We start from the raw sequence: 15,974 nt of genomic DNA on the forward strand, positions 1-15,974 counted from the left end.
GGTCGTCTGTATGTAAAGTTGGGGGGTCGCTGGGAGGCGAATACATGTCAATGAAACACTTCTGAACCACTTTTTCTCCTTTTGTTGTCCTCGTGCGCCCCACCTAACTGCAAACAGCATGCAGGACACGCTTTTAACACCATTACTTCTTTAGTTTTTATTGTAAAAGGCGCCATTTGAGAACGGCCTCCATATTTTATTTAGTAACCCTGCTGTGCTGATTGGCAGACGTTTTTACTTTGAGCTCTTTGAGTTCATTTCCATTATAACTGTGCTTCTTCTTTTCAGTGACTTTCACATGGCTGAGCCTTGATTTCTTATATTGGTTGAACTTTTTCTAATTTATTTGAGATATTTTGTTTTAGGTTCTGTTTAATGATTTAGCTGATGTAACAAATTACCAAACTGACATACATCTAAAGCAAATATCAGGACTGAAAACAGGCCTCAAAGCTCACAGGTAGAAGTGTTGTAATTTTCTGTTTCATTAAAGACTTTGTGTCCCAACATCTGTGTGTTGTGTTGAAGCGATATCAAATGAAGACAAACCCTGTTGCACAACCCTGTGCTCATAATTTACTCATTTTCCTGAGCAGCTGTGCAAAGTTGAACAGGAAAAATGTTCCTGGTCCAACATTAAACTCTAACGTAGCTGAAAAGACACGGGTTTGGTTCATGAGCCAAAAGCACACGATGAAGAGGAGGAAGTGTGGAGACAAGAGAGTCCAAACTAAACTCACTAAACACACAAAGGAATTTTAAATTGTTTTTATTTATCTACAGCTGCAGCCTGTGTTTAATTACAATGATATATGACCCTGTTTAATCCACCTTCACAGACCTGTGCAGATGTCAGGAAATAATGAAGAACACAATGGTTCGCCTTTAAAATCTGCGAGGAAGCTTCACATCTGTCCCAAAGTATTAATGACAGTAAAAACAAGTAATAAGCAAATTGTAAATATAAAATGATTCAATAAAAATACATTAATTAATAAAATAAAATGAACAACATCATTGTAATTTCACAACAGTTTAAAGTTAATTTGTTTAATCTTTTACGCAGATACTGCAAAGTATCAGCAGGTGGCAGCACTGTGCGTCTGTCAGTCTGGTACACACCCAAGAAGAAGAGAAGAACCGTGGTTGTAGTTCTAAGCGGCGAGCAGGTAGTGTAGGGAGAACCGAGCTGCTCTTTACGGAACACCGGCAGAGGAGGCGAGCCCACTCGGAGCAGCGGGGAGGCGGTCAGCGTGTCTGTGTGGGTCCGGGAGCGGAGGGAAGATGAGTGACGCCGGTGTGGACACGAGCACGCTCTGCCTCTTTGACGTTGACGGCACGCTTACGGCCGCGAGACAGGTGGGAAATTGTGTATATGTCCGCGCGCGCGAGGGCAAGACCACTGGTGATATAAAACAATCAGTGCACCTGACAAACCTTCAGACAAACATGACTGTACTGTCCGACACTGCGACTTCCGGCTACACGTTGATATTGTAGTTCTTCCGCAGGCAAAAATGCTCCGCAGAAACTACGTAACAATGGTTCCGCTAAGCGACGTTAGCCAGTATGGGCGGACTGCCAGTGCCAAACATCTTTATAATAATGATATTAATAAAATAATAATCTCTGACAGTGTAACGTTATCGCTGTGGTTACTAAACATAGAAGATATTAGGTGACGCATGTAACGGTACATTACGTCTTGCTAGCTTTTTGCTATAACAGGAAGTGTCTGACGGAACGTCAATGTGAAACACGAGTTTAGGATTTAGAAAAAAAATCATCAAACTATTAGTTACATTTATATCCGTGGTGTGTATAATCACTGTCGTCACCTCCTAAATATAAAACACCCTTCACGTGGCCATTGATTACGTAGGTGACTCAAGCGACGCTCGTGCTAATCGTGTTCCCGGTAGTTTCTGCTAGCATGTCACTAATCCCCGGGTTAAGCGCCCCCTAACGGCCCTGCAAGGTTACGTGTTTGGCCTGTTCTTCCAGCAGAGTCACTCATGTTTAAAATGTTCTTTAGGAGGTGACCCTGACCTCTGACCCATGCAGACTGCTTTAGGTGAAGGTTTAGGTGGAGCAGGGGTCATGACCCCGAGACTCTTGGTTTCAGTGTAGCCCTGCGTGTGTGCACAGCTGTTCAGTTTTACTGCAAAAATTTGTAAAAGGTTGCAAACTTTTCATCCTGTGATTTAAAAAATGTGACGTCATTGAAATGAAAATGCAAAGTAAGACGAACCGAGTAGTGATGAATGGCCAACAGGGTACACTCAGCAGGCACACCTGTTCAAGTGCTTAATAACGCAAATATTTTAATCAACCAATCATGTGTCAGACACTCAGTGAAGTTCAGCCTGAGCATCAGAAAGACGATTTCAGAGACTTTAAAGAGAGCCCTCTCTGTTTACAACAAGCAGTCCAGTGAGCAACAGTTCTCACCTCGCTGATGTCAGAGCAGAGCAGCCAGACTGATTGTATACATGCTGATGAATGCAGACGAACATCTCTGAACAACATGGCGAGCCATGAAGCAGCAGAAGACCGCACCGGGTCCCCCTCCTGTCAGCCACGAACAGGAAACTGATCATTCCTGGTTTGATGTGCATCACATGGTCAGTGTTTGGTGTAAACACCATGAAAGCATGTGTGATGATGTCATAATGATGATGCAAAACATTCAATTAAAAAAGATTAAAGTAAATTAAAACGGGAGCTCGGGCCTAACTGCGAGTGCAGTAAAGGTTGCAGACTTGCTGTTTCAGGAGAACTTGGACTCTTCACTGAAGCTGGAGTTGAATATCAGCAGACGGGTAAACTGCTGATGTCGTCAGATTTCCTTTTTTCTTGCAGAAACGTCGGCGTTTATAACTGTAGTGACAGAGACGTTGATCTCGTCAGTCGAAGGCTTCTCGTGTTTGACTGTGTGCAGCGTTTTTAAATCTTTAATAAACTGATTGTTACTGAAAGTTTCACAACCGCAGCGTTTCACAGCGTTTGTTTCCTGTGTTGCGACACACCTGACCAGTTTGAAATCAATGTTTTTGGGGAAAAGAGGAAGGTTCAGTGAGCCGCTGCTGTGCTTGTGCAGCACACAGAATGGGTAAGCATCACTGCATAAAGAAGAGGGAAGCAGCTGAGCCTGTGCCGGCCGGGAACCCTGGCTGAGTGCAGGGATGTCAAACATAAGGCTCGGGGGCCAGAAGTGGCCCATCAGACTCCAGTTCACCCCGTGGTGGGTTGGAAAATATGAACAAGGGCATAAATATTTGGGCTTAATTAGTTGTGCAGCTTTTCCTGCTGATAGACCCTCCACAGCATCCAGACCACAGCTAGCTCAACAAAAGATGAATAAATGACAGAAGATAAACAAAGCTGCGAGTCGTAGACTCTGTGTCCGTCATGGCGGTAAATGTGGGGCGTGTCACTGTGTGTTTTCAGCGGGTGACCCCGGACATGGCAGAGTTCCTCCAGAAGCTGAGGACTCGGGTTCGGGTCGGCGTCGTCGGAGGGTCCGACCTCAGCAAGATCAAGGAGCAGCTGGGAGACGACGGTGAGACGAACGCCGCTCTGTATCCTGTCTGATACTGTCCCTTTATTTGCACGCAGCTTATACCAGAGAGATGATAACGCTTGTTGGTCTCGGTTCTGTGCGCAGTGATCCAGAAGGTGGACTACGTGTTTGCTGAGAACGGCCTGGTGGCGTATAAGAGCGGACAGTTACACTCTGTGCAGGTGAGACGGCGTTTTACCTTTTTATGTAACTGATCTGGAATCAGCATGTAAAGAAGCAGCTGAGGAGCAAAGTCAGTGACATCATCAGCCTGAGAGGGTGACAGAGACATTTCTAAGGCTGTGGGACTCCAGCGACCCACGCTGAGAGCCTGGGAACCATCGCCGACTCATCCAGGAGGTCACAGAAGAGCCCAGAACAACATCTATTAAGCTCAGCTAGGGTCAGAGGTCACGACTCAACGGTAAGAAAGAGGCGGGGCAAAGATGGGAGAGTCCAAGCAGAAACCACTGCTGACCAAGAAGATCACAAAGTCTCGTCGCACATCTGCCAACAAACATCTGGAGGATAATATTCTGAGGGCTGACGAGACAGAAGCTGAACTTTCTGGAAGCTTTGAGTCACGTGTGCATCAGACTAACCACGCAGGAACCAGCAGCTCCGCCTCTGATTGGCTCAAAGGGACAAAATAAAGGTTCTGGAGCGTCCGAGTCAAAGTCTGGACTTAAACCAGACTCAGATGCTTTGATGCTGGAAACCCTCCAGTGAGACAAACAGCAGGTATCAGGTTACACTCAGGACAGGCAGGTGTGGATACCTTTGTTCCCTTAATGAGTGACATCATCATTTAAAGTGTGTGTGTGTGTGTGTGTGTGTGTGTGTGTGTGTGTGTGTGTGTGTGTCTCAGTCCATTCAGGCCCACATGGGGGAGGAGCTGCTGCAAGACTTCATAAACTTCTGTCTGAACTACATGGCCAAGATCAAACTGCCCAAGAAAAGGTGACAGCACATCCGTGTGTTGGTTAGCGTGTGTGTAACAGCCTGGCAGGGGGGTGGAGGGCGTGTCGGTCGGAGGGCGTGTCGGTTTGATCCAGCAGACGGGTTTAAACAGTGAAAAGTTTCTTTAACCTCCTCAGACCTGAACTCTTCCACAGCAGCATTTTTAATTTCTCTTTGATATTTGGTCACATTGGGACCTGATAATGGAGTGGATTTATACAGCGCTTCACAATGCCACTATTCATTCACTCTCATATTCACACACTGGTGGAGGCAGCTACAGGTGTAGCCACAGCTGCCCTGGGGCAGACTGACAGAGGCGAGGCTGCCGTATCGAATGTAAAAACAAAGAATTACCAGATTTTTTTATTTTTTTTACCTTAAAGAAAAATCAGAGCCACTCATGATGATATTTATTTAAATGTCGATAGAACAGCAGCAGCATAGCGTCCTCGTAGGTGGACATCAGGCCCATGTAGAGCAAGATTGAGTATTTTGGTCTAAATAACCCAAAATGTGACGTCCACATCTGTGGACGCAGGTCCGAGGAGGTTAAAGATCCACGTTATAACACGCCGTTCTTACCTTTGGGGCTGTGGGCGTGGCTCAGCTGTGAGAGTAAACTGTTTAAACTGTAAAAGTGCTCGCCATGAAACCGTGAGGGTTTCAGGTGTGTTACCCGTGAGGTCAAAAGGTCAGAATCACTGCATGTATCAGGACTGTGGCGGTTCTGCGGTGGGCGTCATGTGACTCTGTGTCGTCTCTCAGGGGCACCTTCGTGGAGTTTCGTAACGGGATGCTGAACGTGTCTCCGATCGGACGCAGCTGCACGCAAGAGGAGCGGATCGAGTTCTACGAGCTGGACAAGGTAACGCCCACGTGCTGACCCTAAACCCCGGCTCCACCCGCCTCCTCCACCTGTAATTAACAAAAATGTCTGTTTGTGGTACATTTGGTAGGTTTTGAGCTTGTTCTCATTTAAAATGTACTGACGAGGTAAAAGTCCTGTTTGGTTCTTTCGCTGTGAAGCTGAAGCTGCTGCTGAAATGAAGACGGTGGTGTTTGTTTCCTACAGAAGGAGAAAATCCGAGAGACGTTTGTGTCCGTGTTGCAGGAGGAGTTCAAAGGAAAAGGACTCTCGTTTTCCATCGGTGAGTCTGCTGCAGCCGGCACGCCGCCTCACTGAAGGTGACGCGAGCCTGAAACAAACTGAGGCGGCGTGGCTGTCCTACCTCACTGTGATGCCAATGGCGCCTTCGTTTCCTGCAGCCTGTCGGTCTTTGTGTGTCCGCAGGAGGTCAGATCAGCTTTGACGTGTTTCCTGACGGCTGGGATAAAAGGTACTGCCTCGGCATCGTGGAGAAGGACGACTACTCCACCATCCACTTCTTTGGAGACAAGACCAAACCTGTGAGTCTGTGTCACGTGACTCCTCACGGAGGCAGAATATCAGCGGCAGGTAAACGATGGCCGGTCGGGTCAAAGAGTCGTTCCTGGAAACATCTGTTTCATTATTCCTGAAATGCAGCTGGATCCAGCAGCAAGCTGAACACCGCAGCTCCTGTAGTGTCCAGCAGGGGCAGCAGTGAGTCCGTCCCCGTGTTAAACGAACTGTTTACAGCCCGAGACCAAAAAAAGAAATCAGTAGATTCTTTCTGTCATCACAAAGTCTGTGCAGGTGGAGGAAACGACAGGTAGGAAGGTAACAGGTCAGGTTGTCACAGCAACAGAAAGATAATTATTCTGTAAGTAACTTTAAGCAGTGCAGTAACTCTGAGAATGTAATCTTACATCATAAGTACTTGTAATGAGTGGCTTATGACACCTGTCTCCTTATTCTAGCGGGGCTGACTTTAAGTATTTATATGTTTAATAAATAAATACTAATAATACTTATACTGTCATTGCAGGGAGTTAGTTTGTACCCAGAACATCAGTGCAGCATGTCTGTGTGAGCATGTCCACTGTAGAGAGTAAACAGTGTGTTATAGAGCAGGACGCCGTTTACATCGCGGGCCACATTCAGCACACCTGAGTGGGCGGGGCCGCTGAAACGCCCCTGACGGCACAGTCAGGTTACTCCGACTGTGATCCTCCTGTGAGGTCACTCAGAGGAGTTTCCGTCCTTGTTCGTCTTTATTACGCCGCTCTGTGAATGTTCGAGTCTTCATCGGCCCCCAGGCCTTATGTTTAACACCCCTGGTGCAGACAGATGAATCTTCGGTCCTCAGACCGGCCGGCAGGGTCTGAATGTCTCGTTGTTTCATGTTTTTACGGCTCAGGGTGGAACTTGACCTGTTTCAAACATCTGGCATGTTCAGTGGTCACCGTGCAACACTTGCAGCTGTTTGACGCTGTGTTTGAAGGACACACAGATGTGCGACTGTCAACCTGCAGCGAGTTTGGGGCCAAACTTTTCCACCAACCTCGTTTAACGTGCCGCTTCGTTGAGTCGTGAGCTGCAGCACGGCTCATCTTTCTGTGCGTCTCTGTCTTCACGTCAGGGAGGAAACGATTACGAGATCTACTGCGACCCCCGGACCGTCGGCCACGAGGTGTCCAGCCCGGAGGAGACGCGGCGCCTGTGCGAGCAGCTCTTCTTCTCCTGAGCTCAAACGCCTGCCAGCTGTGACTGCGCGTCACCTATAACAACAGACGGGAGGAGGAGCTGATGAACGCTGACGTGACTTTTTGATTGTAGCTGCTTGTTTGGTCGGGGTTGGTGGGTTTGTCTTTCTGTGATCTGTGTGTTTGATTCCACGGGACACACTGAGCCTCCGCGTACGGAGGACTGTTCGGGGAAGCCCCTCCAGCCTCACGCTGTGGGCGGAGTGAGGAAGTGGGCGGAGCAATGACACGCAGCTGTGGTTTACCATCCTCCTGTCTGAGTGTAAATAAAGGTGGGTGACATCACAGCTGTACTGGAACGGTTCGCCACTCTGTTGTCCATCTTTGTTATACAGTCTGTGTTTCCAGGAGTGAAGTAGCAGCTGATCCTGTTACGACGAGGCCGTTTTATGCAACGTGGAAAATCATAGCCATGCTTTAAATAATCATGTGATGTTTCTGTACATGACGACGTTACTGTTAACAGCGAGGGGAATAAAAGGGAGCCGACGCTCTGAAACGCGACTCGTTCTTACGGCGATTTCCCTCCAAAGACCAAAAGAGTTCATCCCAGATGTGATCCAGCAGCTAACGGGAAGGACGTGGATTTGAAAAGGACGAATCATAGAGATTAATCTTCATCCATTCACTTGATTCTCCTTTATTTTGAAAAACCTGTTTTTAAATTTTCAAAATAATATTTTTAACAAAGATTTTTGAGTGATTTGATTTTTTTTTTTAAATGTAAATCCATTTTCCTTTCAGCTTTTAATAGTTCCTTAATTACTTTATTTAGATAATAATTTATAATTGGAATTACTAATGCATATTTTATTGCCCCAATTAATTATTAACTCATGAAATGTTTAGACTTTCTTGGTCCTCCATATTTATTAAACTTGTCTCGTAATTTAACGATTGCATTCGATACATCACCAGAAGCTACATCCATCTTTGATATACAGTCTGTGTTTCTGTGAGCTTGCCTGAAGCTGAAAATGTTTATTTGCATGATTTAATTTTCCAGGATTATAAACACATAAAGGAATAAACTTAGATATTAAATATGGAAGATTCAATATTCAGTTACATTAAATTACTTGGATATTTCCTCATCTACAGAAGTTGAACATCTGTGAACATCTGCATGTTTCCTTCCACCAGCTGTGCTGCATCACTGACATCAGTGATGTTGTGATGGTTCATAAACTTCCTGCTGCAGGACGGTGGCTGCGCTGATGTTCAGTGTTTGAAACGTGGACTGTAAAATGTAATCTGATTACAAATGTGGTAAGAAAAAGGTTTGGCCTTATGCTGACTCCTGATTGGAGGAGAGCTGCGTGCTCCTGCGTTTAAATGATGATGGAAATGAAAATATCAGTTTTCTTGTTTTTCCTGCTGCAGCTTTTTATTGGTCGATCGTCTGTCGTCAATAAAAGGTCATTTTCTGTTAGAGCTTTAAAACCAGACTGAGACACCGCTCTGACCTTTAACCTCTGACCTCCTCCAGCAGTTCACACATTGGGAGAAATCCTAACTTTGCATATTTAATGAAGTAATACAATGTTCTTTTATCATAATTATTTTCTGTGGACCATCAAATTATGTTTAATCCACATCGTTGCTGCAGCATTTTTGAGCCTTCGCAGCTTCATCGCCACAGGAGACAGAAATGCGACGTTTCAGATAGAAGCTCGTGGAGCAGCTGCACGCTCACATCTAAAGATCAGTACAGCCACGAGAAACAGGGCTACCAAAAACCTTCTTCTCATTTAGAGCTGTTTCACATTACTCCCACACGGAGGCGCTGTGGGGCTGGTCTTCCAGGTAGGATCGCTCCTCATGGAGGCTAAACATGCGACGGGGCAAACCAAAGACACCTCTGACCTCCTGCACCCATGAGAGTTAAATAAATCTGTTAAATCGGATGTTTCCTGTTTAAACTTCATGTTTTTGCAGTGAACTCTCAAAGACCAGAGCAGCAGCTTGTTTCTGCTCACCGAGTGAAACCTGTGAAAACTGCTGCTGTCAGACTAAAGAAGGGCCTGCGTCTGAAGCTCGTCTTGTTTCAGGTGTGCAGCTGTGATCAGTGCAAACCTACCAAAGGAAACCTGACAAAAAACAGCAGGAAGTGTTTGTCAGGGCGGATGAAGCTTCTCAGAGTAACGGAAGCTTTAGTTGAAACCATTTCATCTTCAAACACGAGTCTTTGTCAACACCTGACTCAGATACTGGTGAGTGCAGCGGTTTGTAAACTCAATGTTTCAGGTTGGGGATTAAACCAACAGCTTTGTAGAGCGTGCTCTGATTGTAGCTGTCAGACTCATTCAGAGAGGGCAGCTTTGTTCTTGCTGCAGTGAGTAAGAAGATGTTCAGGTCTTCAGTGGTGGCACTACACTGACTTTTACATTTGTCAGCTTATCAGGTACAAAATCTGAACACTGGGTTTTCAAAGTATGTTAAAGCTGTGAATGCACCAACCAAATGAAAAAACAGAGTACAAGATACAGACTGAGGTCAAATTTCAAATGAGCAAATAAGAAAATGTCAATTTTCACTCAGTCTGAGACGTAAAAGATAAAAACCTCATATAATTAGTAAAAAGTGAAGATTAAACTGTTTTACCTGAGCTGACGGTATGTTTGCCTGCAACAGTCAAAACACGTGTTTGGTCACATGCCTGTCAAACCAACACACTTTTGAAGCCATTTATGGGATGCATGACAGGAAGTTCACTTCACAGATCACGACAAGGTGCCTATATCATGGTCATGTGATAATACAGAGAAAACCCAATTTGGCAACAGTGGGAAGGAAATACTCACTTTTAACCGCGGGTTAGGGTTGAGGGGAGGAAGTGAGCACCAAGACACACTGTGGGAGAGCCAGAGATGAATAATAACTGAAATGCAGAGTGGCATATAAACCACAGGCCCCCCGGCAGCCTACGTCTATTGCAGCATAACTAAGGGAGGATTCAGGGTCACCTGGTCCAGCCCTAACTATATGCTTTAGCAAAAAGGAAAGTTTGAAGCCTGATCTTGAAAGTAGAGATAGTGTCTGTCTCCTGAATCCAAACTGGAAGCTGGTTCCACAGAAGAGGGGCCTGAAAACTGAAGGCTCTGCCTCCCATTCTACTTTTAAATACTCTAGGAACAACAAGTAGGCCTGCAGAGCGAGAGCGAAGTGCTCTAATAGGGTGATATGGTACTACAAGGTCATTAAGATAAGATGGGGCCTGATTATTTAAGACCTTGTATGTGAGGAGCAGCATTTTGAATTGGGCGAATGCCTGAACCACCACAACTCTCTGCTTTTCATGTGGAGAAGTAGCGAGTAACCAGCCCCCCTTTGGAGAAAGCTCATTTCTGTAGTTTGTGTCTACAGTCGTTGTCTTTCAGTTGCTGCCCAGAGTTCTTGACTATGGGAGAGGCTGAAGACTATGAGACGGTCCCAAAGCACCCCCAGCCTCTGAGGGATGTCGCTGTATGTCGTCTCCAATTCCACAGTTGTAGACTAGATGGACAAACTCTCACACACTTGAACTGAGGATGATATCTGCATTGTTCCTTGTGTGTCTGAGGTTAAACTATAAATGCACAAACTCTACTTTCCAGTACGCTAGCCTCCCAAGGAGGCTAAGGAGTGTGATCCCTCTGTAGTTGAAGGACACTGTCCGATCCCCCTTCTTAAAGAACAACCATCCCAGTCTGCCAATCCAGAGGCACCACCCCACATCTCCACTGAAAGTATCATAGTGTGTCAACCATGACACGCCTACAACATCCAGGCCCTTCAGGAGCTTGGGGCGATCCTCATCCAGCCCAGGAGCCTGGCCTCCAAAGAGTTGTTTCACTGCGCCGGTGACCTCACCCTCCGAGATGGTTGAGTAATTCCCAGCCCCTGCCTCATAGAGGATCAATCAGTGGCATTCGGGAGGTCCTCAAAGTATGTCTTCGACCACCTGTTGAAGAGTTAGGGTTAGGACCCCACCTTGGGCTTTCCCCTCCGGAGTCGCCTGATGGTTTGCCAGAATTACTATGAGGCAGACCGAAAGTCTTTTCATTGGCCTGAATGGATTTAACAGGGAACCAGTGAAGAGAAGCCAACATGGCAGAGCCTGGTTCTGCCTCTGCCTGTTAAAAGGGAGTTTTTCCTTCCCACTGTCACCAAGTGCTTGTTCGTAGGGGGTCACCTTTTGATTTCTCTGAATCACTGCAGGCTCGTTACAGTATACAGCTGCTGTTGCTATATGAATAAAAGTGAATTTAAAATTGAAGTGAATATCTGGAGGTCACTGCTTGAACTTATGGTTGTTGTCACACTTTCATATTTCTAAACAACAATTATTTGCTTACAATATTAACTTTGACTTCTGTTCTCAGACTGCAGACATGTCTGCTGCCACCAATCTGCTGTCTGACGATGAGCTTCTGTGCCCCATCTGTCCAGATGTGTTCACTGATCCGGTCACCACACCTTGTGGACACAACTTCTGCAAAAAGTGCATCACTCAGCACTGGGATATTAATTTTCCATGTCAGTGTACAGTATGTAAAAAGGCGTTTCCCAATAGACCTCAGCTGAGGGTGAACACTTTGCTGTCTGAGATGGTTGCTCAGAGACGTGAAGCTCAGCAGAAAGCAGAAGTTCCCTGTGACGTCTGCACTGGACCCAGACTGAAGGCCCTGAAGTCCTGCCTGGTGTGTCTGACCTCCTACTGTCAGACTCACCTGGAGCCTCATCTGACAGCTACAAGTCTGAAAAGACATCAGCTGATTGAGCCTGTGGAGAACCTGGAAAGCAGGATGTGTAGGAAGCACGATAAACATCTGGAGCTGTTCTGTAAGACCGACCAGACATGTGTCTGCATGCTCTGCTCTGTTCTAGATCACAAGGCTCATGAAGTTGTTCCTCTGAGAGAAGAATACGAAGGAAAGAAGGCAGAGCTGGAGAAGACAGAGGCTGAGATTCAGCAGATGATCCAGAAGAGACGACTGAAGATTCAGGAGATCAAAGAGTCGGTGAAGATGAGGAAAGATGCTGCAGACAGACAGAAAGCAGAAGGTGTTCAGGTCCTCACGGCTCTGATGGAGTCTGTTGAGAGACGCCTGAAGGAGCTCATAAAGGAGATCGAAGACAAACAGGAAACTACAGAGAAACAGGCTGAAGGACTCATCAAAGATCTGGAACAGGAAATCTCTGAGCTGATGGAGAGAAGCTCTGAGGTGGAGCAGCTCTCACGCTCTGAAGACCACCTCCACCTCCTCCAAAGCTTCTCCTCCCTGAAAGCTGCTCTATGCACCAAGGACTGGACAGAGGTCAGAGTCCGTCCACCATCATATGAGGGGACTGTGGGGAGAGCTGTGGAGACACTCAGGAAAGACATGAAGAAGCTGTTTGAGGCTGCAGAGCTGAAGAGGGTCCAGCAGGATGCAGTGGACGTGACTCTGGATCCTGATACAGCAAATCCTGACCTCATCCTGTCTGATGATGGAAAACAAGTGAATCATGGTGATGTGAGGAGGAAACTTCCGGACAACCCAGAGAGATTTTCTTACTGTGTTTGTGTTTTAGCAGAGCAGAGTTTCTCTTCAGGCAGATTTTACTTTGAGGTTCAGGTTAAAGGAAAGACTGACTGGGACTTAGGAGTGTCCACAGAGTCGATCAACAGGAAGGGACAAATCAGACTGAGACCTCAGAACGGTCTCTGGACTGTTTGTCTGAGAAATGGAAGTGAGTACAAAGCTTGTGCCGCCCCTCCAGTCCGTCTCTGTCTCCGGTCTGGTCCTGAGAAGGTGGGGGTGTTTGTGGACTATGAGGAGGGTCTGGTCTCCTTCTATGACGTAGATGCTGCAGCTCTGATCTACTCGTTCACTGGCTGCTCCTTCACAGAGAAGCTCTTCCCGTACTTTTGTCCTTGTACTAGTGATGATGGTAAAAACTCTGCACCTCTGCTGATCACTGCTGTCGATCACACGAACTAGAAATCTGGTCTGATCCTGTGTGAGGAACATTTTCACTGGTGACTCTGTGGTTTTGCTCATGTTTATTTTCAGATTCTGACTGATTGGTTTTTGTTATTAAGTGTACTCACACTCACAGCCTCGTGCTGATTTTAATTCTTAAAACTATGTGAATTAGTTTTTTTTTTATTTTGAAGGAAACTTCAATTTTACCTGAATTCAAAGGGAATATTTGGGTACTCCAGCTTCCTCCCACAGTCCACAGTGGGATTAACGATGATTCTGAAATTCACATAAGTGTCTGTGGACCTGTACAGGGGGTATCTCGTCTTGGATAGGGTCCAGCCCCGCTGAAACCCTGGTAAGGATAAGCAGAGGTCACTGTAGACTCGTGGTTGTTGTCACACTTTGATATTTCTGAACAATCCAGACTTAACAGTTATTTAATTATAATTTTAACTTTGCAGGCTTTTATTCTCAGACTGCAGACATGTCTCATCCTGTGCTCCATCTAATAATAATAATACATTTTATTTATCAAAGCGCCTTTAAAAACAGTCAAGGACACTGTACACAAGCAATAACAGGAACAAACATAATAAGGATAAAACGTTGAGCAAATAAATAAAATAAATTAAAGTAGCAGGATGGACAAATGTATGTGGAATAGGCTAATGTGAACAGGTGAGTTTTGAGTCTGGACTTAAAAAGAGGGAGGGAAGTGATGTTTCTTATCTCAGGAGGAAGGGATGATGGGGGCCCCACGGTGGCTAGCTGGGGGAAGGGACGGAAAGAGAAAGAGAGGAGGAGGATGTGAGACACGGAGAAGGGATGGTGAGCTGAACCAGGTCAGAGAGGTATGAAGGCGAGAGATGATGGGTAGCCTTGAATGTGTATCTTGAAATTGATGCGGTATTTAACTGGAAGCCAGTGAAGCTGCTGCAGAGCAGGAGTGATGTGGTGCATAGAAGGAGTCCTGGTGATGATACGAGCAGCAGAGTTCTGGACACGCTGAAGCTGATGGATAGATTTTTGACTAAGATCAAAAAGAAGAGAGTTGCAGTAATCGATCCGGAGAGTGGCCAGGCTAAGAATGGCCGCGGCATGTGGGGAGAGAAAAGGACGATTAATGTTATGGAGTTGGAAATATGCAGACCAAGAGATGTTATTGATGTGTGGGTTAAAAGATAGAGTAGCATCGCGCATGACACCCAGACTTTTCACTCATGGGGAAAAGCTATTAGTTCTGGATCGTGTTTGTTTAGTGCCGACCAGGAGGAGCTCAGATTTGTTACTATTGAGTTTGAGAAAATTGGAAGAGAACCATGAATTTAGTTCGGCTAATCAGAGGGTGAGGGAGGACGGGGGAGAGCAGAATCAGGTTTAGTGGACAGATAAAGCTGGGTGTCATCAGCATAGCAGTGAAACTGGATATTGTATTTACAAAAAATGTGTGCAAGCGGAAGAAGATAATGAAAAGAAGGGGCCCCAGGACAGATCCCTGGGGCACGCCTGCAACCAGAGGAAAGGGCTGAGAAGTATCATTGGTTATTTTTATTAGTGCGGTTTCAGTGCTATGGGAGGGACGAAAACCAGACTGGAACTGTTCATACAGATCATCATTAGTTAAGTATGAGTGGATAGTGTGGCCACTATCTTTTCAAGAATCTGAATATGTTCACTGATGCGGGTTGTGCTGTATTAATAAAACTGAATTATCATGCTTACAGAAATGTCTCATTTAATTATGTACCTGACAAAGGAGAGCTGGTCCCAGATTGGACCCATGTGGGACACCCTAAAAAACAGATACAAATAAAAAGTAACCGACAGAGGCTCTGCTGGCGATTATGACAGAAACTATGACAACCATGTATGAGATCATCCCCCCAGCACCTCAGCGTGGCTAACAAAATGTGAATCGCTACCTTATCATGGTGGAGGGGTTTGTGTGTCCCAGGGATCCCAGGGGCTGTTGCCTGGAGGCTTTTGCCCCCTGGTAGGGTCTCCCATGGCAAATTGGTCCTGGGTGAGGGACCAGACAAAGAGCGATTCAGAAGACCATTATGAGAATATCACCGAGGGAACACTTTACCCTGCCCGAGGAGCCAGGCCCGGGGAGGGTGCCCGAAAGCAAGCATCTGGTGGCCGGGCCTTGGCACAGCCCAAAAAGGGGGCATGGGCCCAGTGTGCTTCAGCTTCACTCAAGGTTGAAGCAAAGGCTGACTGAGCAGCCGATCAACAGCTCTGTGTGTGTCTGGACTCTGTCCACAGCAGCCAAACATGTTTCTGTTGTAAATTTATCCCAATCAGAATACTTTATTAATCCCTTAGGAAATGATGTGGTCACAGTCACTCCAAGACAATAAGATCAGTAACAGACTGAACTACATAAAAAAACCATTTATTACAAAGTTTACAAAATACGAAAAATAGCTCTACAATTCTGGATTATTACAGCGATTAAATATATATGATTGACTGTAACCTGTAACACTTTGATATTTTCACAGGAGAGCATCTGCAAAAGGGTGTAACCGCTGCACTGTCTGCTGTGTATTAGATTGAGTTGTACAGGGAGGAATGATTTTCTGCATCGTTCAGTGGTGCATTATGGGTAATCTCAGTGTGCTCCTGTGACTGGGCAGCACATCATGGAGTGGGTGGGAGGTCTTGTCATAGGCGTTTAACATTTACTCCTACAATGAAAACATAAAAGCTATATTTGAGTCACTGCAGCAATGCAAAGAATATGTGGGCTCACTTTGAGCAGGTTCTTTAACTAAAGGGGCGAAAAAAAGTCGACGCCCGAACAGGGACTTGAACCCTGGACCCTCAGATTAAAAGTCTGATGCTCTACCGACTGAGCTATCCGGGCT

The 15,974-nt window shown here is 45.9% G+C and overlaps 2 protein-coding genes across 2 annotated transcripts; both read left to right on the plus strand.

Annotated features, from left to right (window-relative positions):
- The first annotated feature begins 1,104 nt into the window (after positions 1 to 1,104).
- pmm2 (phosphomannomutase 2) lies at positions 1,105 to 7,649 on the plus strand. Its single transcript, XM_082535690.1, has 8 exons — positions 1,105 to 1,359; positions 3,451 to 3,562; positions 3,668 to 3,744; positions 4,431 to 4,522; positions 5,291 to 5,390; positions 5,598 to 5,673; positions 5,817 to 5,932; positions 7,027 to 7,649. The coding sequence occupies exons 1-8, from the start codon at positions 1,285 to 1,287 to the stop codon at positions 7,129 to 7,131; spliced, it is 753 nt and encodes a 250-aa protein (XP_082391816.1). The 5' UTR covers positions 1,105 to 1,284; the 3' UTR covers positions 7,132 to 7,649.
- Positions 7,650 to 7,940: 291 nt separating this feature from the next.
- Positions 7,941 to 14,780, plus strand: LOC309707971 (E3 ubiquitin-protein ligase TRIM39-like). The gene is made up of 2 exons (XM_082535622.1): positions 7,941 to 9,363; positions 11,515 to 14,780. The coding sequence occupies exons 1-2, from the start codon at positions 9,277 to 9,279 to the stop codon at positions 13,114 to 13,116; spliced, it is 1,689 nt and encodes a 562-aa protein (XP_082391748.1). The 5' UTR covers positions 7,941 to 9,276; the 3' UTR covers positions 13,117 to 14,780.
- Positions 14,781 to 15,974: the final 1,194 nt, after the last annotated feature.

This window comes from Aulonocara stuartgranti (genome assembly GCF_965226115.1).
Source record: "Aulonocara stuartgranti genome assembly, chromosome: 6".
Taxonomy (NCBI): Eukaryota; Metazoa; Chordata; class Actinopteri; order Cichliformes; family Cichlidae; genus Aulonocara; species Aulonocara stuartgranti.

Excerpts from the sequence above, each read along its gene's own strand:
- pmm2 (XM_082535690.1), top strand. The coding sequence starts at position 1,285 with ATGAGTGACGCCGGTGTGGACACGAGCACGCTCTGCCTCTTTGACGTT. Across the intron at positions 3,563-3,667 it reads GGAGCAGCTGGGAGACGACG|TGATCCAGAAGGTGGACTAC; the intron begins GTGAGACGAACG and ends TTCTGTGCGCAG. Across the intron at positions 5,933-7,026 it reads TTGGAGACAAGACCAAACCT|GGAGGAAACGATTACGAGAT; the intron begins GTGAGTCTGTGT and ends TCTTCACGTCAG.
- LOC309707971 (XM_082535622.1), top strand. The coding sequence starts at position 9,277 with ATGAAGCTTCTCAGAGTAACGGAAGCTTTAGTTGAAACCATTTCATCT. Across the intron at positions 9,364-11,514 it reads AACACCTGACTCAGATACTG|ACTGCAGACATGTCTGCTGC; the intron begins GTGAGTGCAGCG and ends TTCTGTTCTCAG.